Here is a 24,823-nt window from a genome sequence, read left to right as displayed (position 1 = left end):
TTTCAAAACTACCACATACTACTACCCCAGAGGACCCAGTTCCTGGGGATCCAGGGCACCTGTCCTTTTAGGACACCTACTCATGTATGCATACTCACACCCATATATAATTAAAATAAAATAAATCTTAAAAAGAAATGAAATAGAGAGTGACTGAGGAACACACTTAGCACTGACCTCTGGATTTCACATGCATATAGAAAACCATTCAAGTGCACTGTCACAAATGCAGGCATGCACGCACATGTAATATACTATGCAGTGATTTTAATAATAATGAACCATCTTACCAAACTAAGACTAAAAGAACACATGTGTGTCCTAGTAATTTATGTCTATAAAACCAACCACTCATATCATATTTAATAATGACTGAATAACTTCTCTAAAGAACTGGGATAAGAAAAAGAATTCTAGTCTTGTCATTCCTAGAAATCCTGAACAGTACACTAACTCAGGTTTGGGAAGGAGGTTCACAAATTGAAAAAAATAAAATAAAACATCCCCATTCAGAAATATAGCCACCTACAACAAATGTGCCAGAAAGCCTATAAAAAACCTGTAGAACTAACAAGTGAGCACAGAGAGGCCCAAGTCAAGACTCAGCACACAAAAATCAGTGTCATTTCTGTGAGTAGTTATAAATAAAAATGAACAAAATAGTAGTCTTTACAATAAATAAAATTGAAGATATTTACGTATAAACACTAAAAACCATGTACAGAGTCTGAGAGCATAGCTCTGTTTATTGTAGAATAATTGTTTAACAAGCATAAGGTCACAAGGTCACTATCTAGTACCATAAGAAAAGAAGGAAAAACATAAAGATAAAACAAAATTTAAAAAAATATGCAGGGGTTGTATGCTAAAACTATAAAACATTGAAGAGATGTTTTTAAAATCAAAGAAGGCATAAATAAGATGGATTTACCATATTACTGGATTCAAATATTCACAGCTGAGTTCAGCTGTATAGACCTGTAATCCTAGCTACTTGGGAAGCTGAGACAGAAAGATCACAAGTTCAAGACCCGACTGAGCTACAAATTTAATTAAAGGCAATATAGTGAGACCTTATGTAAAAAGAAAAGTGTAAAAAAAAAAAAAAAAAGGCTAGTGATAGAACCCCACGAGAGATGGCACAACATTCATGTGGCCCTATGGCTGAATCAGTAGTATTTGGGAAAAAATTCTTCTGCATATTTAACAGAATTCGAACTGAAATTCAAGCAAGAATTCTTTCTAAAATTTATATGGAAAGGCAAAAGAGCTTACAAAGACACATTAAGACTAAAATTGGGAGAATCACTATTCAGCTTCAAGACTTAATATTGAGCTATTAGTAATTAAGTTTATGTATGTAATTTTGATAAAACAATTTATATACATATTAATCAAAAAGTACAGAAATGCAATGATATAGTCAACTGATTTTTTTATATAAAAAAAAAAAAAAACCACAAAGACAATTCAAGGGAGAAAAATAGTCCTTTGTACAAACTGTATTCAGACACTTGGATAACCACATGTAAAACCATAAGACAAATGCCCTCGTATCTTATACACAAATTAACTAAAGATATAAATGTGAACTCTACAATTATTTGGTGTATTAAAAATAAAGGTTGAATTAGTCCAATTACTAAGGTTCTTGCTTTGTAAGCATCAGGACCCCAGTTTGATCCCTAGAACCTACGTAAAAATGTTGAATGAATGGATGGTAAGTGCAAGAAAAAAGAAGCTCATTGTGTATGATAGTACACGCCAGAAATCTTAGCACTCAAGAGGCAGAGACAGGGAGATCAGTGCAAGTTTAAGGACAACGTAGTTTGGATAGACTGTTTGGAGACAGTCAGAGCTACCTAGTGAGTCTCAAAAACAAACAAAAGTTCACAATGAGCCATTTATAAATACAAATGAAAACTATGATCAGTACTGTGGGTATGGCTGAGGGCTAGAGTACGTGCCTCTAAGGACAATACTTTAGACATAAATCAGGACTAGCACAACAATGCTTGCCACCAACCCTGGCCATGTGAGTTGGATGCCACATGGTAAAGGAGAGAGCAGACTCCTGAAGATTCTTCTGACCTCCACACAAGCACGCTCTGTACACACTCCCCTGCCCCCCGCACGTGTGTGCTAGCATGCACAGAAATTTCATTGAAAATATTGTCCAAGCATGGGTAAGGAAAGAGATAGCTACTGTGAAAAATGGTTTGGCATTGTTATAAATCTAAATATACACTTACCATATGGTCTAGAAATCTTAATTCTAGACATTTACACCATGAAAATGCAAAAACTTGTATGCAAGTGTTTACAGCAGCTCTGTTTATAGCAACCTAAATTTATATCCAACCTAAATATTCTTTAAAGGCATGTGTAGATGAATGAGCTGTTTGTACATTCATAAAATTACACACACACACACACACACACACACACACACACCAAAGCATTCAATAACCTAAAATTTCTCTTTTTTCTGTAAGATTTTTCTTTTCACATGTGTGTGTAGGGGGATCAGTGTGTGTGTGTGCCATATACATGGAAGTGGCCCTGGAGGCCAACAGAGAGTGTTGGATCCCCTGGAGCTAGAGGGAGAAGCAATAATGAGCTCCCTGACATGGATGCTGCCGAGTAATCTCCAGTCCTCTGTACACACAGTACATACTCTTAACCACTGAGCTGTCTCTCTAGCCCAACTTGAAAGAATCATAAAAGTATTGTGTCCAATGACAAAAGACATTCTCAAACTATTATACTTGATGATTCCACCCATGTCGTATTATCTAGAAGACATAACTATAGTTACAGAGAATGCCCAGGTATTAGGAATGGGTTTCAGGGGGAATGGAAGATTACAACTTTCCTGAATTCTGATTTTAATGATGATTACATAAATCAATAACTGAAGATTTCATAGAAATGCACATACACAAAAAATAAAACTATTGTTAATCAAAAAACAATACTTTAAAAAGTATTTCACAAATAAATTGCTACAAACAAAACCAACTTATTTTTGTAACTATTACTTTATAACATAAAGTCCTAGTTGGGATTCTTTCTTCCAAGATTCGAAATTATTTTGATTCTTACTTTATGGGGACTCATTTAAAATAGTCTTTTTTATTATCTACTTTATCTTCCAACAAGACATCCTTTATATTATAAAGAACAATGAAATGGATCAGTGGGCAAAGGCACTTGCCACCAACTCCCAGAACCAACATGGTACAAGAACAGGACCAACTCCCCAAACTTGTCCCCCAGCCACCACATGTGTACTGTGGCTTACACACAATAATAAACAAAAAAATAATTTAAAACTATGTAAGCATTAAGGTTAGTTGAGGGTGTAGCTTAGTTGTATTCTACAGCTTGTGTCAAGCCCTGGGTTTGATACCTAGCATGTAATGCTGAAAGAAACCACAGAGTAGCATTACCTAGGATACTTTGCTTCTAGAGAATGAGATGTTAGGCTGCTTATTTGTTTTCTAATTTTTCAGAATATGTTTGTAACACATTAATCATCAGTAGGAAGAAAACAAAAACAAAGTGCCCCTTCTATTCAGATCTTAAACCTTTTTAAAGGGAATTTTAGAATTTCAGCCAGTAAGTAGGGGAAATCAAGTAGGAAGAAGGAAACTGGGGACCACAGGAAAGAACAGAGGACTGGGTAGTGTGGCAGGCAGATAGATGTAAGACAGCTGGTGAAGGCCAGCAAGAAGGGTCAGCAAGTGAAGACAATTGCCACTAAGCCTGGCTACATGAGTTTGATTCCCATAAACCACGTGGTGGAAGGAGAGAACCAACTGCAACAGGTTGTCCTCTGACCTCAATACATAGGGCAGAGCATGCATACATCTGCAAACATGTGTGCACCCAAAATAATTTTTTTAATTAAAACTAAAGAAAGCTGGTGATTCTTGGGAAGGGAAAGACTAACTCACCTGAGATTGTTTGAAAACATCCTTGCCAACCACATCCAGGTTTGAGGGGTCTTTGATGGAACTAACATACTCAGAAACAGCCTTGATCACGACGTCACAAGGAGGAAGGACCAGCTGATGAGCTCGGACCTAGGAAAGGCAAGATCAGTAAGGGATACCAATGTCAAAGTTGGACCACTAAGAGAAATTCCAAAAATGAATGACACCATGGCATGGTCTACCAGAGTCTCCGAGGAATAAAAGGGGAAAGAACTAGATAACAATTGTTGGAAGAGGTAGTTGACATCCAAACATTTCCAGCTTAAATAACAAAATAGGGAACTTTACAAAGCAGCAAAGTCCAGCTTATGTTAGAGGAATGGCTGGGTTTGGGAGGCTACCTGTTCTCCATGAGAGGGAACACCAACAGTAGCTGGGCACAACCCAGAGAAGCTTAGACACTCTGCAGTTGTCTCCACAGCAGACATTTGAACTATTTTATTACATGTATTTATTTGTTTGTGTGCACTTGAATCACAGTCACATGTGGAGATCTGAGGACAACCCATAGGAATCAGTTCTTCTTTCCACCGTGTGGGTCTCAGAGATTAAACTCAGGTTGTAGGTTTGGTTGTAAGTATCTACCCATCAAGCCATCTTGACTACTCCTAAAAGATATTTTAACAGCAGAAAACCAGGGCAGACCCTGCAGAGCAATAGGAATGATGGAAGGAGATGCTGGAAAAACTGTTCTCAGTGCTGGGTGGATGGTATTCAGAATTCGGTGGAGCAGTAGTGAGATGTCATGCTGTATAGGTGGGTAGGCTGGGCAAGAAACACTCTTGAGGCACACTTTCGCAGGGACTATACACTGAAGGCTAGCTAGAATACTGTTAGGCAGGAGTAAAAGAATGTTAAATGGAAACTACAGTATTAAGTGAGCAGAAAACCTCCCAAGAGCCAGAATTTGCAGCAGAATTTCACATCAGCTCAAAGTAGTACTCTAGACAACTAGAAGGACTGCACTGGAGTGAAGGAGCATTTACAATCAGCCCCATTATGGAACACCCAGATGTGTAAGTGACATCTGAGAATCCATCTTTGAAGCTCTATAGCTGAACTGGAACCCCATGTGTAAGCTGGCTCCCCGAAGGCATACCTGGAAACAAAATTACAGCTACCTAGGACATGTTTAGCATCTGCCACCTGACATCTTAAGAAAATTCTGAAAGCAAGCCAGTGTTCTAGGACCCTGGAGATGAATGCCCAGACAGTCCAAAACCAAACCAGCCACGCAGCTGGTTAGTGTTTCTTTACTTTATCCACAAACCCAGTGAGAACTTTCCCTTTCCCATTTATTCCTCCTCAACTCAATAGCAAGTGTCAATTTAGCAAGCAGATTGGGTCCTGCTCTGTTCTTCCCACATCCGTTCTTTTCCTTTGTCCTTACAACTCCCTAATAGCATAGGCTTCCCTGGTGTGCAGGGGGTCTCTGTGTCTTCTGAGACCTGGGACTGTTCATGTTACCTGATCTCGTGTCTCGACCCTTCCCCATTTGGTCTACTGTTAGTGTTTCATGTCCTCCACTTTGGGTTGCTGCCATTCCCCTTCCTATACTGTGCTTTCTCCTCACATCCACAATATGTATTAGGACATGCATACTAACAGTGCCTCTTCTCAAAATGATCAATGTTTAAGTAGTGATGATTTTGTAATTCACTCCTACTGCACAGTATCCTAATGGGCCTGTGCCTGGATAGTGACTACTACCGTGACAGCAGTGTACTCTTGGGAATACTCTTGGGGATAAAGTCTGCTGCTCTGAGCACAAGCGTTAGAGAGGAAAATGATACTTCAACCCATCAAAAACTATCTCCTCGTGAATACTGCAAACATTTGCACATGAAAACATAAGAAACGGGAAAAAACGTTGCATGTCTCCTCTCAGTAATTCTCCCTGTGGGAATGCCCTCAAATTCCAAAGAATTAAAGAGAATAACTATAACTATGTTGTTCAAAATCAAGGAAGATACAAAATCCCATCTAAATTCTGAAGGGGGGTGGAACAGATAAATGGATGAAGGAAGTCAGTGTAAACTATTGAAATGGATTCAATACTGATACAGAAAGAATGGAGAAACCCCAAAATGAACTCCTGGAAATTAAAAATTCAGTAAGTCAAATTAAATGCTCAGTTGCAAGCCCCACCAACAGAATGAATCCTGTTCATTCTAATAAAAGAAATAAAGCCTCAGAAGGCTCCAGTCCTGCACCTGCCCATAGCCATCACTAACTGCTCCCTGAGTCCACTCAAGATGAATACATTGGCTAAACCTAAGCAAGCTGTGTAGATTGGAACATGGAACTTCACTGTACAGTTACATAAGTACCATTTACAATGTGGCATTAATAAATGTATCTGATAAGCACCAAAAAAATTCTACCCATTCTCATGCAAGCAGCTCTAACTAAGTACAATGGGACACACACACACACACACACACACACACAAAGACAAATTAGTAGATGAGTCTGAAAAAAGAAGTGTCCCATTCAGGAGTAGGCATGAGGAAGGGTAATAAGGAATGAAAATTACTAGATTCATTACTTAATGAATGAAATACTGTTAAAGAATTTAGAGATTATTACAAAAAAAATCACACAATACTCCATTGATATGTAGAAACTCATGTTCTCATGTATTAGTCAATAATAAAATTAATAATGAGGGACTAGAGAGATGGCTTAGTAGTTACAAGCATTCAGGTAGTGCATAGGTATGTGAGCAGGCAAAATACCCATACATATAAAATTCCGTAGAAATAAAAAAAAAAACCAGTTACTATGTCTCATGTAGTAGAACACACCCTTAATACTTGGAGGCAGAGGCAGATGGATCCCTATGATGTTTAAGCCAGCCTGATCTACCTACATAGTGAGTTTCAGGTTAGCCAGGGCTATATACAGAAACCTGTATCAAACAGTTACTGCCAGGCATTGGCCAGACTCTATCCTAAGGTTTTAGGGACAGCAGTGAAGACCGATGACAAGAACTCTGCCTTCATTGCAGTGGAAATACTAAGTATGTTGGAATAAGGTGATATGTGCTTATGTGCATGTATGCCTGTGTACCTACATGTGTTGTCAGTGTGCCTGTATGCTTATGTACATGCATGCTCATATAATTTTTAAGTAGTGGGAGCTGAAAAGGCCTCATTGAGAAAATGACATTTGACAAACTTTTAAGAGTGAGGAAACAGTTACGTAAGCAAAACGGCGGTCCAAGTAGAGAGAATGTTAAGTCTGAAGTGTCTAAGGGGCTAGGAAGTGCTGGCTTTGGCAGGCGATGAGAAGGAGTGAATGAGAGCAAGAGTCATTATAAGAGTTTAAACAGAAAAGTGACATGCTCTGGGTTCTCTTTTTAAAATTAGTATGTATTATCTACATAAAAGAGTAGGTTTCATGAGATACTTTTATGTATAGATATTACAAAACGTGATCATATTCATCTCTTCATTACCCTCAATCTCCCCATCTTAACTGTCTCCTTTTTGGTCCCAAATAGTCTAGGCCCCTGTACTGGCTGGTTTTGTGTCAACTTGACACAAGCTGGAGTTATCACAGAGAAAGGAGCCTCAGTTGAGGAAATGCCTCCATGAGATCCAGCTGTAAGGCATTTTCTCAACTAGTGATCAAGGGGGGAGGGCCCAGCCCATTGTGGGTGGTACCATCCCTGGGTTGGTAGACCTGAGTTCTGTAAGAAAGCAGGCTGAGCAAGCCAGGGGAAGCAAGCCAGTAAGTGACATCCCTCCATGGCCTCTGCATCAGCTCCTGCTTCCTGACCTGCTTGAGTTCCAGTCCTGATTTCTTCTGGTGATGAACAGCAATGTAGAAGTGTAAGCTGAGTAAACCCTTTCCTCCCCAACTTGCTTCTTGGTCATAATGTTTGTGCAGGAACAGAAACCCTAAAATATCCCCCTACCCTATCAGTATTTTTCACAGAGACAAAATAAGACATGTTAAAGAACAAATTTTGCAGCCAAGGATATAGTTCAGAGGTAGAATGATTTTTATTACATCTAAAGCTCTGGATTCAATCCCCAATACTATCAATTTTTTTCTAAATCAACTTTGCATATATTGTGTGTGTGTTTCTGTCATATTCATATTGGGTATGTCTGTGCATGTTTGGGAAGGGAGACCATGAACACAAGAATAGACAGACCAGAGGTCACCCTGAAGTACTGTTGCTTAGAAGTGGTTCCATCTTGTTCTTTTAAGAGTCACTCACTGATACACTGGGCTCCTGAACTAGGGCCGGTAGGTTGGTCAACAAGCCTCAGGAATCTGCCTCTCTCCGGCTTCCTGGTATTGGGATGCCAAGCATGAGCATCTTGCCTGGCTTATATGTGGCTAGGGCTAGAATTCAGTCCTCGTGCTGACACAGCAAGCAGCTGACTAACTGAGCTATCTCATCAGACCCAAGAACAAAATTTACTCTGCTCTTTGTCAAAACTCTAAAACAGAATGTGACATAGTAACTGTATACAATAGAAATGATATAATTACCCCCAAATGGTGATCTTAATTTCACCTTCAAAGTTACTATAAACTAATTACTTATGAGCCCAAATATAACTAAATGGGAAAAGAAAGGCAAATTAACTCTGCCTGACTAGTTAAGATGGGCCAGACATCGGTCTTTTCTTCCCTAAAGAGCGACATGTTCCATCATGTATCTGTCTGATCTACATCGTTTTACTCACCCCATCAACAGAATGTTACTATGCACTTGGGATATTCTCATATGTAATCTCCAAGATGATGCTTAATAAACCAGCTAGGTATCACCTGATACGGACAACTTGACATATAATATTAGCCATCATCCTAGCTAAGAATGTAATAACCTTAAGTTAGCCATAACAATGATTACAGTGAGGATCATAAATCAGCTGATTAACTAAGATGATTCCAGTAAGCCCGAAATGTGGTCAATGTCTCCTCTTAGGAGGGATACAGAGAAGGACTTTACATTCATAGCAAAGAAGGTGGTATAAAAATGAAAGATACTTAGGTATGTTCATAGCTACTAGAAATATCCTATCTCCTATTACCTTTCCCTCAAAGGTCATTGGGTTTACTGGTAACTTTGTTAAAAAGCAATTTTAGCAAATCAGAGGCAGGAGGATACTAAATAGCTCAAGTATAGTCTGTCTGCCTGTCTGCCTGTCTCTTTCTCTCTCTGTCTCTCACCCTCTCTCACTCTCTCACTTCGTCTATTTCTCTCTCTTGTGTATGATGTGCTGGAAGTGGGAGGAGTCAAGAGTATTCTTCATCCACTTTGCATTTTGAGACAAGGGGTCTGATTAGGACCTGGGGCTCACCAGTTAGGCTAAGCTGGCTGGCCTGAGAGCCCAAGGAATCTGCCCATCTCCACTGCCACAAAAGCTAGAATTATAAGCATGTGCTGCCATCCCTCGTTTTTTTGTTTTGCTTTGTTTTTCAGGTCTAGAGATCAAAGTCTCAACCTTATGTTTATGCAGAAGGTCCTTTATCAACGGAACTATCTTCCATGCCTAGCCCCTATGATTCTTTACTATGAGAAGAAAAATAGAGCAATAGCTTAGGTGGCAGGGAGTAAGGCCAAGAGTGAGGTTGGGGCTAGACAGATACTTAATTGGCAAATGTTTGCTGTATAAACACAAAACTTGGGATCAGATCCTTAGTTCTTATTTATATAAAAAGTCAGATATGGCAGCGAACACCTTTTATCCCAGTGCTAGGAAATACACACACACACACACACACACACACACACACACACATACACACAGGGTTTTTATTTTATTTATAAACCTGAATCATGCGCAGCCATCCATAGTAACACATGCTTATAACTTAGCACTCAGGAGGTAGAAGAGGGATGATTTTGAGTTCTAGGCTAGTTGGTATCAGGCACTATCTCCAATTTACAAAAAATAAAAATAAAAAATAAATAAAAAAATAAAAAAGATTGGGTCTAGAGCAATAACTCATGAAGAGATGACTCTCCATGGAGGGTTTAAGAGCACTGGCTGCTCTTCCAGAGGACCTAGGTCCAATCATCAGCACCCACATGGAAGTGCAAAAACATCTGGAACTCCAGTCCCAAGGGATCCAGTGTTGTCTTCTGGCTTTGGCAGGCACTATGCATGCATGCAGTACACAGACATATATGCAGATGAAACACCCATGTTTATAAAATAAATTTCAATTGAAAAATATACAAAGAAAAAAATTAAAGGATCATGCTTATACATCAAATAGGAAACAACCAATGAAGAAAGAGAAAAAAAACAGAATGATGCCAGAGAAAGGAAAACTGCTGAACTGATACCCTTCAGCTGGCAAGAGCAAACAGGACCTTTCCACATGGAAGAGCTTGTCTGAGACGGGATATCAACAAGTCATGGTCATCAGACACTGGCAGAACCCAAAGCACACAGATTAAAGTGGGGCAGTTGAAGAGGGAACGAAGTTCCCAGAAATCCTCTCTCTGTCACTTCCACATGCTCAGTGAGACAGAAAGTGAGATAGATCATGCAAACTGGGTGAGCCAATAAGGAGAAAGTATTAGAGGCTGAAAGAGGGAAAAGGTATAAACTAATTTTTAGACATTGAAAAACAGATTAATATCATCACCAGATGACAAGTGCCAAAGGGAGTCAGTTCTTCTCCAAGCTTCATAGCAGTAAACTTATTTTTCAGTATTTGCTAAACAATTGACAAAAATGATCACATCACTCATTTGGCATGCATGTCTGATCTTTAGTGAGCTTGGGCATATAATCAGATGATTAGCAACTGTATGTCTGCTTTTGTCAATTTTCTGATTCTGTTCTTTATGCATTTTTTTGCTTCTAAGGTATTAGTATTTTTCTTTGCCACTTTGTATGATTTCTTAATTTATGGGTATTATTAGAACTATTTTTTATCTGCATGTAAAATATTGTTTTACTTTTTTAATGGGAAAGTGTAAGCATAGCCTCACACTACCATGAAATATGCAGTCAACTTTCTCACATTTTCATATATCACAGGAGTCAGCACATCCCAAGTGCAACAGAGAAACCTTGCCCTGTGAAAACCACCTTCCTGATTGTGGTGTCTCCACTGTCAGGTAGGTATTGCATAGGAAATATTTAAAATCTAATGAAAGGGGGCACCAATGAACATTCCAAACTGCAGTGAGAAAATCCCATGAAGCCTCAATCCTACACAAGGAACTACAGGCAAACAGTTCCGAAAGCTGGGAGTGGGAGAGGTGGCCCTCTCCAGAGAAAAGTATACCAACTGGTTATCCAGGGCCAAATGGTTAGCTCTGGAAACATATACAAGTAACATTTATGGACTCATCAGGTTATATATAGGAGAATGTATGTATATACAAATACATATATGCATGTAATAACAATGAATTTTTAAAGGGGGGACCATGCATTTGAAGGAGAGTAGGAAGGATATATGGGAGGATTCAGAGGGAAGAAAAGGCGGGGCAAAGTGCTGTAACTAAAAGTCTTTCGAAACAAAGATTTTTCAAAAATCTAATGAAAGACAGCTCTTCTACCCCACCAAAGTTCAATCAAAATTTAATGATTCCTACTTGTACAGGGACAAAATGAGGCACATTACCTTAAGTGACGCAAGAGGATGTTCTGGTCCCAAAAGGCTCCAGTGAAAAGCAGCCAAGTCTTCATCTGGTAGAATGTGGTTCCCTATAAAATACATTTCATTTATTTACTATACAAATGTGTGCATCGATCTTTTGGGTCATAAAAGAGATCCTCCTGGGAGAGAAAGTAGCTAAATGAAACGTAGGCTTGTGTTCTTTTTAATCTTATTTCTGAGACAGGATCTCACTAAGTAGCTTCTGGCTAGTCTGAAACTCACTCTACACTACTCCAGATACAAACTCACAGAGATCCACCTGACTCTGATTCCCAAGTGCTGGGATTAAAGGCATGCACAATAATACCCAGTAGGCCTATGCTCTTAATGTAATACTGAATTATAGTAGCTTTCTACATGCTGATTTCCTACTCTGTACCCTGTGTGTTACACCTCTCTCCTTTATAATGATCAAACCTCATAGATTTTTCCCTATTTTATAAACAAGGAAACTGAGATGTAAACAAATTTAGTGATTTGGCCCAAGGTAGATCTATAGTAGAACAAAAAGTCAGGACTATCTGACTCCCAAACACATGGTACTAACCATTACCATAAGTATTTGATAACTATTATATAGTTGTGCTGCCTTTATTTTGTAATCGTAAATTCCTGAAAAGTGCACAGCATGTTCCATGTCTTACATCACTTCACCTCGTGAAGAACACCATGGGATAGTACTATTTCCATTTCTGAGATGATAAAACTGAATCCAGGGAAGCATTACTTCAGTGATTGGCACAAAATCTAATTCTAAACTTGGGCTGATTCAATTAGATTACCCAAAGTGATGTTCTTTGGGGTTTTAGGGCAGAGGTCACAAGGCTAGCCTATTTATGTTCCTGCTGTCAACACTTGGAAAACAAATTTAAAATATCATCATTTCTATAATTTACTTTGAAATGCATCTTTAACAGAAAGTCTGAAAGTTGGGTGTAATGACGCATGCCTGCAAGCTGAGCACTAGGAAGGTGAATGCCAGAGGATTTTTTTAAATGAGTCATAAATTTTATTTCAAAATGTAAACGTCACTAAACATACATACATGTTAAAGCAGTAAAATTTACAATTTCATTAATTTTTTCTTTTTCATAGGACATTAAAATATAGAATCTACGCCTTATAAAATACATAGCAAAGTTTTATCCCAGCAAGCCAAGGCCAGGCAGGGAATTGTACACTGTAATTTGATGCAGGAAAGATGGAACATGGCCTTTGGAAGCAGGCTGGGAGCTAGGTTTAAAAAACCAAAGTTCCTATGGAAAAGGAAACTGGGAACTTGACAGAAATGGCTTTGGAACCTTGGGTTTTTGCCTACGCAAGAGGATCTTATGAATGAAGCCAGCCTAAGTGATACAGTGAAGCCTTGCTCAAAAACAAGAAAAAAGGAAAAGGAAAAAAAAGGTAAGTGGGTGGATGGGAGAATGGATAGGCACATTCGAGAGCAAGTGCTGTCTCGATGAAAAAGTTTTCCATGAAAATGCAATTCAGACATTTTCCTAATAAATAACAAAAAACAAAGAGAGAAAAACAGAGTACACATTATCTTCCTCGTCTAAATCCAGATTTTTAGAAAGGAATGCTAGCAGCCCAAGCAGAGGATTAGTGAAACACAGGACTCTGTATCTAAGTTTCAGAATCTAACAAAAGGGGACTGTGATAATAATTAAGACAATGTTCTGGAATATCACGCAACAGCTCCTAAGATGCTCTTATATTCCTAACTTCCATTTTTATATTCCCATTCTCATCACAAATTAATATGTTCATAACGTTAATACTGAGGTTTTTTGTTTTTTGTTTTTTTTTTAAGAATCCCCAAGTGCCTACTGCTTTATCCACAGCCTTTTATGGTGTGAAAACTTTATGCTTTGTTTTTGACACAGAGTCTCATATAGCTCAGGCTGGCCTTGATTATGTGGCCAAGGGTGGTCTTAACCTCTTGATCCTTCTGTTGCTAGAATTATGGGCATGTAGTACCACATCCACGTATGCAGTACTGGAATTGAAGCCAAGGCCACATGCATGATAAATACGCACACAACCCACTGAGCTATATCCCAAACCAGTACTGCCATGCCAGAGCTCTCCAGTCCACATAGCTTATCAATGCAAGAAGAAACTTTACCAAGCCCTGGATCTCTGTTTTAGACTACCTACCAAGCAGTGCAGCAAATATGGGAAAATTCATTCGCTTCAAACCCAGCTGCTTGGCCACTTCCTGCATCAGGAACTGGTTGGTTGTGAGGTTCTTGCCATTCCAGCTCAGCTTCAGCGCATGGGAACTGTAGTAAGACGGAATATTGTAGAGCGCATACTCGGAGTCGTGAGCAAGAAGGCCATGAAAGCCATTCTCTCTGAAAAAGGCCACCACTTCCAAATGGTGGTCTTCAAGGCTCTGAAAGACCTAGGAGAGAAAACAAAGAAAATCTGTCATGAAACAGAAATTGATTGGAAATCAGGAAGGTTAGCACCTAATTTATTTATTTTTTCTCTCTTACAACTTTATTTTAAAAAAAGAGAAATACATATACAGATTTTTAAAGTCATTTTGGTATAACACTGTATGAATATTTTTGTCAGTGCTTGATTCTTTTAGAGGTTTGATAGCATACATTGAAATCCCACTAGTTACCATAAGCATAAAGTACATGTAGGACAGAACATAACATGGAAACAGATTTCTTGTTGGGTATAGATTAAGCATAATGATCTGTGAATACCAAAAATTGCCAGAAGGCTATTATCTTAGTTCTTGGATTATTAATGATTTAAGGTCCAGGTGTACCACACTCTGAGAGGATGCTATACATTTATATTTTTCCTAAGAAGGACTGACGCTTTCTTCTTCTTTTTTCGGTTTTTTTTTTTTTTTTTTTGGCCTTTGTTTTACTTGAACTTCATATAGTCTGTGAGTTGTTTCTGGGGTGTTCAGAGCTTTCTGGGGTTACTATCCAATTATCAGTGACTGCATATTATGTCTGTTCTTTTGTAACTGGGTTACCTCACTCAGGATGATATTCTCTAGATGCATCCATTTTCTTAGGAATTTCATCAAGTCATTGTTTCTAATAGCTGAGTAGTACTCCATTGTGTAAATGTACCACAATTTTTGTACCCACCCATCTACTGAAGGAAATCTTGGTTCTTTCCAGCTTCTGGCTATTATAAATAGGGCTGCTATGAACATTGTGGTGCATGTGCCCTTATTGTATATTGGAACATCTCTGGGGTATATGCCCAGAAGTGGAATAACTGGGTATTCAGATAGGAATATGTCCAATTTTCTGAGGAACCGCCAGACTGATTTCCAGAGTGGTTGTACAAGTTTACAACCCCACCAACAGTGTAGAAGTGTTCCTCTTTCTCTGCATCCTTGCCAGCATCTGCTGTCATCTGAGTTTTTGATCTTAGCCATTCTGACTGGTGTGAGGTGGAATCTCAGGGTTGTTTTGATTTGCATTCCCCTGATGACTAGGGATGTTGAGCACTTCCTTAGATGCTTCTCAGCCATTCGATATTCCTCAATCGAGAATTTTTTGTTTAGCTCTGTACCCCATTTTTAATAGGACTGTTTGATTCTCTGGTGTCTAACTTCGTGAGTTCTTTGTATATATTGGGTATTAGACCTCTATCAGATGTGGGGTTGGTAAAGATCTTTTCCCAATCTGTTGGCTGCTGTTTTGTTTTCTTGATAATAGCACCTAATTTATAATGATAACATTTAACATTATCTGTGGCCAAGGAGAACAAAAAAGCCAATCAAATATCAGCTTAGAACATGATTAAAACATTGATAGATGCACTAAGATTTCTGTCTAGTTCCACCTCTAAATACCTTCATTTATATATACCCTGCCATGATTATGCTTATACATGTCATTAGTAACTGCCCAACCTTTAAGTCATAAAATCAATACACTACATATTACTTAAATGTTTATTTGAAACCATAACAGATATTTCCATAAGAAAAACACTAAAATCATTTATTGCTCAGTAGCTATGAACTCTGTACATTCTATCTGTATAATCTTACCAGAACAATCATGGCAGGGTATATATGAATGATGGTATTTAGAGGTGGAACTAGACAGAAATCTTAGTGCATCTATCAATGTTTTAAACATTTATTTATTTTATATGTATGCTGAATTGTGTGTGTACCAGTTCATGGAGGTGCCCATGGAGTCAGAAGTCACTGGATGCCCTGGAACTGGAGTTACAAACAGTTGGTAACTATTCGAAGTAGATGAAAGAAACTAAACCCAGGTCCAAGATACTACCACCTCCTTTCAGTTTTTGGTGCTCCTCTCCCCATCTTTTAGGAAGGAGAGGATACTTCCAAAAGGGAAGTTTCTAACAGGGTTCCCCAGAGGGAACCCACAAAGGTTATTGCTAATTGATGGGGGTTAGAAACTTTATCCCATTTTAAAAAGAAAGAAACTAAGCTGTAAAAGGTTGGCTAGCCTCAAAGTCCTATGAGACAAAATACAACTTAAGCTGAACTAATTCTAGAATATGTACACTGATGTGAAAAGCACCCTCCTAACAGCACTATTTTTTATGGAAACAGAGACAGACTATTAAGTACCCTTGCAACACATGTCCTATTTGTTGTGTTTGGAGCACACCAAATTCATTTGTGTGCTGGCTCCACTTGACTATAAGTTCTTTAACTACAGATACGTTATCTTGGCATTTCTGGCTCTACCATTACACCTGATGCATAGTAATATTCATGATAGTGCCTAACAGTTCTGGACTCTGTCCTATTGTACAAAGCAATGCATCTTTATACTTTATATGTATTAATTCATTTAGGCTTTAAAAGTATTAATAGGCTATTTATCTCCAAAAGAAAGAACAAAGCAGACGTTGGTTCTGCAGTCTATAGATCTTGATGTTACTTAACTCAACTGTCCTGTATGTTTGTTATTGTAACTGCTGCTGCTGTTTTGACACAGGGTCTTGTTATATAGTCCTGGCTGTCCTGGACCTCACTATGTAGATCAGGATGGCCTCAAACTCATAGAGGTCTGCCTCTGACTCCTGAATGCTCACATTAAAGGCATGCATCATACCTGGCTCAAATGATCTATCTTTCATTTAAGTTCTAAAGTAACAATCACTTTCTAAAGTCTAATGGGAGCTTTAATACATTATACTTTTGGTAGGATATAGAAATAATTTAATCACCGTTGATGCTCATGTCACAGATGAGGTCACATAAGGGCAAAAGCACTAATAAGCAGAAAACAAAGTGAAGTTGGCATTAATTTTATATCTGGCCAAAGGAACCAAAAAGTATTTTAATATATTTATACCTACAGATACAATTAACTACAATTAACTCCAGATGTAACAGAGTAAGAGAATTGTTTTATGCTGTCCTCTGATGATAGTTCTTCCAGCATGCCTATCATACAAAATGATAGTTCACCAATCAATCTTGTGCCAGGGGAGCACAAAATATGATCTAACCTCTTGCATCTTCATAACCAGATTAGGTGTGCATTATAAATTCAATCATATAGGTGAAGAAATTCAGACCTGGAAGATAGAGGTGTCATGCTCAGAGCCACAGACTTAGAAAACAACAACCTGGGTCAGACTGTCACTAACATTAGTGCTCTATGACACATAACTTTCAGCCTGTCTGAAGCTAATCATACCAGAGTCCAAGTGATTTCAACCCTAGAAAGTCAAGGATTGGTGATTATTGGGGGGAGGGGGACACAGATATATTGCTATTTTGCTAAGGCTGGCCTCAGAGTCCTTGGCTCAAGTGATCTTCCTGTCTGTTTCCTGAGTAGCTGGGGCTGTACTTTCATGTCACCTTACCAGGTGAATCACTAAAGACTTTCTCTGTGTATATGGATTGAATGCAGAGCTTTGCGAATGACAGACCTTTAAAAAATTTTAAGACAGGGTCTCATTAGTTGTCCAAGTAGGCATCAAAGTTGGGATTTTCTGTACAATCAGACATAGAAGGACTAATGATCTTTAGTCTGGTGGATATTTGAACTCTAGGAATATAAATCACAACCACTAAGGAGAATTCAAAACGGGGATGGTGGGGAGGGAGTCGCTGAAGCTGAGCTAGACTGACCTGCGGAGCGGCTGAGGGACCAGAGTGAGGGCATCACAAACTACTCAGCAACACTGTCTTCAGAGGTGGAGACCTCGGAGGGGGTAGATGAGTCAGAGAAGAACTCTATGGCACCAGAAAAAGAAAACCATACCAAAATGGCAGACCTTTCTAAGAAGCACATGACCGGGCAGAAAATACCCCGTTTGTCAAAGACCTCTTGAAAGGAAACATTAAGAAAGAACTATTTAAGCTGGCCACCACTGCACTTTACTTCACATACTCAGCCCTTTACTTCACATACTCAGCCCTTGAGGAGGAAATGGATTGCAACAAGGATCACCCAGCCTTCGCCCCCCTATAGTTTCCCACGGAGCTACACCGGAAGGGAGAACTGATCAAGGACATGGAGTACTTCTTTGGTGAAAACTGGGAGGAGCAGGTGAAGTGCTCAGAGGCTGCTCAGAAGTATGTGGACCGGATTCACTATATAGGGCAGAATGAGCCAAAGCTGCTGGTGGCCCATGCTTATACTCATTACATGGGGGACCTTTCGGGAAGCCACATGCTGAAGAAGGTGGCCCAGTGGGCACTAAAACTCCCCAGCACTGGGGAAGGGACCCAGCTCTACCTGTCTGAGCATGTGGACAATGCCCAGCAGTTCAAGCAGTTCTACGGAGCCAGGATGAATGCCTTGGACCTGAATTTGAAGACCAAAGAGAGGATTGTGGAGGAGGCCAACAAAGCCTTTGAAAATAATACGCAGATATTCAGTGAACTGGAACAGGCAAGCTTTATGCTAGCAAGAGAAACCCTGGAGGACGGACTCCCAATACAGGATGGGAAGGGAGATGTACGTAAATGCCGTTTTCATGCTGCTCAGCCAGACAAAGGTGCCCTGGGAGGCAGCAACTGCCCCTTCTGGGCAGCCATGTTCTGGGCAGCCATGGCTGTGCTGAGGAAGCCTAGCCTACAGCTTATTCTAGCTGCCAGTGTGGCCTGGACTCTTGGCCTGGTACTACATGTGAAAGACCTGTCTGTCATGTTTGCATCCTATACAAAGTGACCTGTTCCATTCCCATCTCCACCTCTGCCTAAAACCACACCTCAGGTGACTTTTTTAATGCTGGGTTTGAATAAACAAGCAACCAATAAAAGTCAGACACTAGAGCCTCTGCCTAACAGCATCTTCTCTGCCAGCACAGCAGACAAAGGCTGTCTGTCACACTATTAACAGCCAATGCTCTACTGCAGGTCAGTCCTGGACTTCTGATCTGGCAGTGCTCCATTTAGGAGGCCTGGGTTCATTGTCTTCTTAGTAGTACTTGGAATAGTCGTTGCCATGCTGGGCATGAGGTGCCCACACCCAGGCTGTGTGGGAAAGGGTCACACCGGCTGATGATGGCTCAGTTTTCTAGGCCTTTGATGGTCTTTTGGAGTGGAAGCTGTGCATTCCTGCCTCCAAAGCCAGGAGAGCTTATTCGGCATAACCAGGATCTCCCTAAGAAGTCTATTAGCCTGACCTGTCTCTACTGACTGGCATACCTGCCACACTAAACTGTAAAACAAACTCTTAAAACTCTAAAAACAAATGTCACACACCCCCCTCCTTCCTGGGATAGGACAGCATTCCTCAGAAATAGTGCTATGTTGTATACAAATGGACATCCTCTTTGATGACACTCCTTGCCAATTTCCTAGTACCTTCTATTTCCATGTATTTATGCTAAACACCATAAAAGATCCTTAATATCTAAAAAAGCAAAACCAGAAACACTCAGCCTGGTGGCGGTGGTGGCCGTGGTGGTGGTGGCAGCGGCAGTGGTAACAATAGCAGCAGTAGCAGTGGTGTTCACCTGTAATGCTCAAAAGGGAGGCAGAGGCAGGCCAGCTTGGGCTACAAAGTAAGTTCCAAGATATTCAGCACTACATAGAAAAACCTTGTGTCAAAAAAGGCAAACACACCTTTCTTAATATCCTTCAACTCTGATGTACTATAACAACTCCTGTGATCTTAACACTTGTATTTTCAATATACTTTCCACCTTAAGAACTACTAAATCAATTCACTTACTCACTTTCCTTCATAGGCAGCTAAGATCTAGAGAGAATATCTGCTGAGACATGATGACCAACCTAACTTGCAACAGAACCAGGATTACAACAAAAGACTCAAACTTCCAAGCACAGGGCATTTTCACCACATATTCTGGAGTAGAATAAAGGAAAATATCAGAATGAAATAAAAGCTCACAAATCTTTCTCATAACGCCCCAAGACTCCATGCCAACCTGTTTCCAAGATGATTGACTCCTGGGACCCTGTGCTTGAACACTAAAATATCCTAGTGCCTTTATAATGTGCCGGATATTTCCATAGGCCTGTTTCCTCTTAGACAAATTCCTTGGTGGTTCTCCTGTCTTCATTCTTCCTACATTTTCTCTTTCTAACCAGTGAGTCTAAGAGACTAAAGTCAGAGCTCATCAGGTCTAGTAACAAGCACCTTTCTTTACTCTCCCCCACCTGCACATATGCACTGCTTTTTCCGTCTTACAAGCATCAAGAAGGATCACATAGAGGCCAGAAGAGGGCAAAATATGCCCCGGAACAGATGAATGTTGGCCACCATATGGGTTCTGGAACTCAAAGCAGAGTTTTCTAAAACAGCAGATAATGCTCACTATTGAGCTATTTCCCCAGCCCACTACAGGCTCTATATTACTTGTTTCTATTTCTAAGGTTTAACCACAAGAAACAAGTGGCATAGAATACTTAAGAAAGGCCTATCGAGGTTAGAAAAAAGGAAAGCAGTGCTGACCACCAAGCACCATTAGCTCAGCATTTGACTTCTAAAGCAGATATATGCCTTGATTACATCTCAGGTAGCAAAGCAATACCAATTATTAATTATGTACTATATTCTAGGCCCTGTTTCAAACATTATCTCCTGCATACTAAACTTTCAATAACATCATGAGACATTATTATAGTAATCTTTCGTTTCAAAAAATATTTTACAATGAAGCAGAATTTTATGTCACAAAATTCACATAACTTATTCCTTTTGTATTATGTTCCTGAATCTCTACAAATACTTCAAGAGAATTTCCTATTTAGTCAACTTTATGAGTGTAATTTTTTAATTCTTCTCTCATATATTGCATCCCAACTGCAATTTACCTCCCTTTTCGCCCTAGTCTCTTCTCCCCCATCTCCTCTTTTCCCAAGATTCAACCCCCCTCCACCTGCCCTCAGAAAAAAGCAGGCCTCTCAGGAACGTCAACTAAATACAGCCTAACAAGCTACAGTACATTACAGCCAGGCACATTCTCATGTCAAGGCTGAAGGAGGAAACTCAGTAGGAGGCAAAGGATCCCACAAGCAGGCAAAAGAGTCAGAGACAGCCCTGGCTTCCACTGTTAGGAGTCCCACAAGAACACCAAGCTATACAACCATAACAAATATGCAGAGGACCTACATAAGACCCATGGTATCTATGATTCCACTTTAGTCCCATGGCCAAGTTGATTCTGTGGCCCTTGCTCTTGTGGTGTCCCTGATCAGTTCCTCTGAGCCTTCCTTCCCCTCCTGTGCAGGACTCCCCAAGCTCCTCCTAATGTAGGAATGTGGGACTCTCCATCTGTTCCCATCAGTTGCTGGATTTAGTCTCTGAAAAAAATTATGCAACGCTCCTGTCCTAGAATACTCTCCAGGCAGGAAACATTGTAGGACAAAGGTTTTGTGGCTGGGTTGGTGTTCCAATATCTCTACTTAAGGCCTTACCAAACGTTTTTCTTCCAAGACAGAAATTTTCTGTGAGCATTGGGTGTCTGTGGACCAGGCTGGCCTCAAACTCAGAGATCCACTTGCCTCTAAAGGCAGTGCACTAAATCTAGCCTAGCTCATCTGTTGGGCTGTATTCCAAGATTTCCAATGGAGCACTTAAAATAGCTGATAGTTCCAAATTCTGTATCTACTATACTCCCACCTCCCTCTTTCTCTTTCCCTCTCCCTCTGTCTCTCACATCTTTTACGAACATTTAGTATTGACTGTCTGTGTATGTGTTTAGGGCAGACCACTTGGAATTAGATAAACTATAAATTCATCTCAGCATCCATTAATTACTTGCCACACTTCAGCTAAGGGCAGGGCCTGTGAGACTTTAACCCATCCGCATTGGCATGTTGACTGGTGTTGTCATTATCTGGGTCCTGCTTAAGAAACCACATTGTTGAGGTCCCACAAGTGCAACTTCTCTGTCATGTGGAGGAATATACTCTCATAGCAGGTCTCCCGGTTACCTGTATGTTACCATCTTTCTTTCCCCTTTTCAATGGTGTTCTCTGAGTCTTAGCTGTAAAGGCCATGCTGCACCTGCTCTCTACCACTCAAAATCATAAATAAGTAAGTTAGCTCCTGCTAGGATAACTGTAATTTGAAAAAGGAGGGTCGGAACCCTCAAGTTGGATATGGTAGCACGTACTTGTAATACTAGTACTCAAGAGGCTACAGCAGGAAAATCATGAGTTTGAGACCAATCTGGACTATGTAGTAAGCCAAAAAGAGAAGTCAACCACAAACACCTATAATCTAAACATTTGGGGGCAAGATTCAGGATAATCTGGAATTAAAAGGCATCCTCAGCTACATACTAAGTTTGAGGCCAGCCTTGGCTACAGTGATACCTTAGCTCAAAAATAAATAAATAAATAAATAAATAAATAAATAAATAAATAAATAAATAAATAAATAAATAAATGACAGGGTAGAAACGTAAGCTGGTGCAGCCACTATGGAAGACTCTAAGTCGTCCTCAAATGACTGAACAGTTACCTCATGATCTAGTAAAATTATTGCAAGACATACCTCAAAAGAATTAAAACAGGGCCTTGAAAGATGCTCGGCAATCAGGGGTTCTTACTGTTCTTGCGGAGGAAGTGGGTTCACACCAGGCAACTCACAAGTGCCAATAACTTAAGTTCCAAGAGATCTGATGCTCTCTGACTCTGTGTTCCTGTACATGTTGCACATAAACTCACACAGACACACACACATACATACACACAAATAATAAATTAATCTTTAAAAGCCAGAGGGGTAAAGGGTACCCAAGAAAACCTACAAAGTCAATTAACCTGGACCCATTAGTGTACACAGAGCCTGAACTACCCACCAATAAGCATGCAGGGGCTGGACCTAGCCCCTCCCCCCATTTTTGTAGCAAATGTGCAGCTTGGTCTGGAATATACATCCCCTAACAATTGGAGTGAGGGCCATCTTTGAGTCTTTTCCCTGCCATTGGATCCCCTTCCCCTATCTGGACTGCCTATCTGGGACTAAGTGGGAGAGGATGTGGTTAGTCCTGCTGGGACTAGATGTCCCAAGCTGGTGTAATACCCAAGAGGGGCTTCTCCCTCCCTGAGGAGATTAGGGGATAATGGAGGAGGGCTTTGTAAAGGCAGGACTGGGAGAAGGGAGGGGCTGTGAATGGGATGTAATGTGAATAAAAAAAATAAACTATGAAAAAAAAAGATTTGAAAATCTACAATTGTACCAAAAAGATACATGAATAGTCATAATAGCACTATTCAGAATAGTCACAAAGAAAGAACACCTTAAATGTCCAACAAAGGGACTATCATTCAGCCACGAAATGGTATATTGTGTGGATACACGCTACAGTGTAAAGGGATCTTGAAAACATGCTGAGGCAAGTGTGGCAATCCACACCTGCAATCCTAGTGTCAGAAAGATGCAGCAGGGTAAGCAGATGAGCCTGGGCTAGGTACTCTGTCTCCAAATATCAAAACAACTACCCCCACAAAAAGGAATAAAACACTGTGCAAGGGAAACAAGCCAGACACAAAAGCCAATTAGTATATGAAATTCCCTGAGTAGATAAACCTATTGAGCTGGAAAAACCTATTGAGTAGAAAAAAAAAAAAAAAAAAAAAGATTGGCTGGATCTTGGGAAAAGGGTTAACAGTGGCTGCGAATGGGTGCTGGGTTTCCTTTAGAGGTTATAAAAGTGATCTAGAATTAGACAATAGTAATAGTTGCACAACCGTGAACATACCAACTCACACACCTTGAAATGGTGAATTTTATGATATATGAATGATTTTATTTTTAAGGTAGAGCCTGCCTTCAAATTTAGCCATATTCACAAAGACCAAGAAGCTCCTTAAACTTCACTTCAAGAAATTGTTTTACCTGACCTGGTAGCACAGATCTGTGATACCATTTAGATAGGAGCTGAGGCAGGAGGATCACAAGTTCAAGACTTGCTTGGGCTACAGAGCAAGTTTATGGTTAACATAGGCAGCGTAATGAGACCATCGAAAATCAACACTATGACAAGAGCCTGGGCTAGAATTTATGGTACTTGCGTGCCACAGGGGGGAAATTTTTAAAGCCAGGTATGGTGGGTTCTAGTGTGCAATTTAGTGCATGGACATAGGGGCAAGAACACAAATTTGAAGGCAGCAAAGGCTACAGAGCTACATCCAGAGGACAGAGTAGTGTGGTGGTGGCTAATTTCTCATTTTGGGGAAAAAAAACCTTCATTTATATGTGTGTGTTTTGTCTACATGCATGCCTGTGCACCATGTGCAAGGACTCAGAACAGATACCAAAAGAAGGGTTGGATCCTCTGAGTCTGAAGTTATAGATGATTGTGAATATCCATGTGCATGCCGGGAATCAAACCGAGGTCATTAGCAATTTGATTCTCAATATTAAATCAAATACATCTCATCTACTTACCCTCCCTTTTTATATTTTATTTTACCTTTGATAAAAAGCACAACATTTTTCATCTTAGCAATTTTCAATGTGTTAGTGATAATCATACTGTTGTACAAAAGGCCTCCACATTTTATCATGAAAACCTAAAACTCTAGGGCTAAACAACTCCCCTTTTCTCCCTTCAGCTTTCTTTTCTGATCTAGTCATTTGCCTCCTTTGCATATCGTATGTAATTACACAGTACTTGTCCCCTTGTCACTAGCCTATTTCACTTAGCATGATGCCCTCTAAGTTTATCCATGTGATGGTATTTCTTTCCTTTTTAACTTGAATAAC

The 24,823-nt window shown here is 39.8% G+C and overlaps 1 protein-coding gene and 1 pseudogene across 3 annotated transcripts in view; one reads left to right on the top strand and one right to left on the bottom strand.

Moving 5' to 3' along the window:
• The window catches only part of FAM120C (family with sequence similarity 120 member C), a 127,784-nt gene that overhangs the window by 78,941 nt on the left and 24,020 nt on the right, over positions 1-24,823 (bottom strand). For both annotated transcript variants that reach the window (XM_080909596.1, XM_080909597.1), the window contains exons 2-4: positions 13,809-14,055; positions 11,613-11,695; positions 3,960-4,088 (exon numbers count right to left, since the gene is read on the bottom strand). In XM_080909596.1, coding sequence (XP_080765722.1) covers positions 3,960-4,088; positions 11,613-11,695; positions 13,809-14,055 — 459 coding nt within the window. The remainder of the gene's footprint in view (positions 1-3,959; positions 4,089-11,612; positions 11,696-13,808; positions 14,056-24,823) is intronic.
• LOC308415766 (heme oxygenase 2-like) lies at positions 17,481-18,767 on the top strand (annotated as a pseudogene). The gene is made up of 2 exons: positions 17,481-17,495; positions 17,784-18,767. The product of its transcript is annotated as a heme oxygenase 2-like (transcript).

Source organism: Micromys minutus, assembly GCF_963924665.1.
Source record: "Micromys minutus genome assembly, chromosome: X".
Classification (NCBI taxonomy): Eukaryota; Metazoa; Chordata; class Mammalia; order Rodentia; family Muridae; genus Micromys; species Micromys minutus.
The sequence above is the reverse complement of the archived record's forward strand: the minus strand, read 5'-3'. Positions and strand labels throughout refer to the sequence as shown.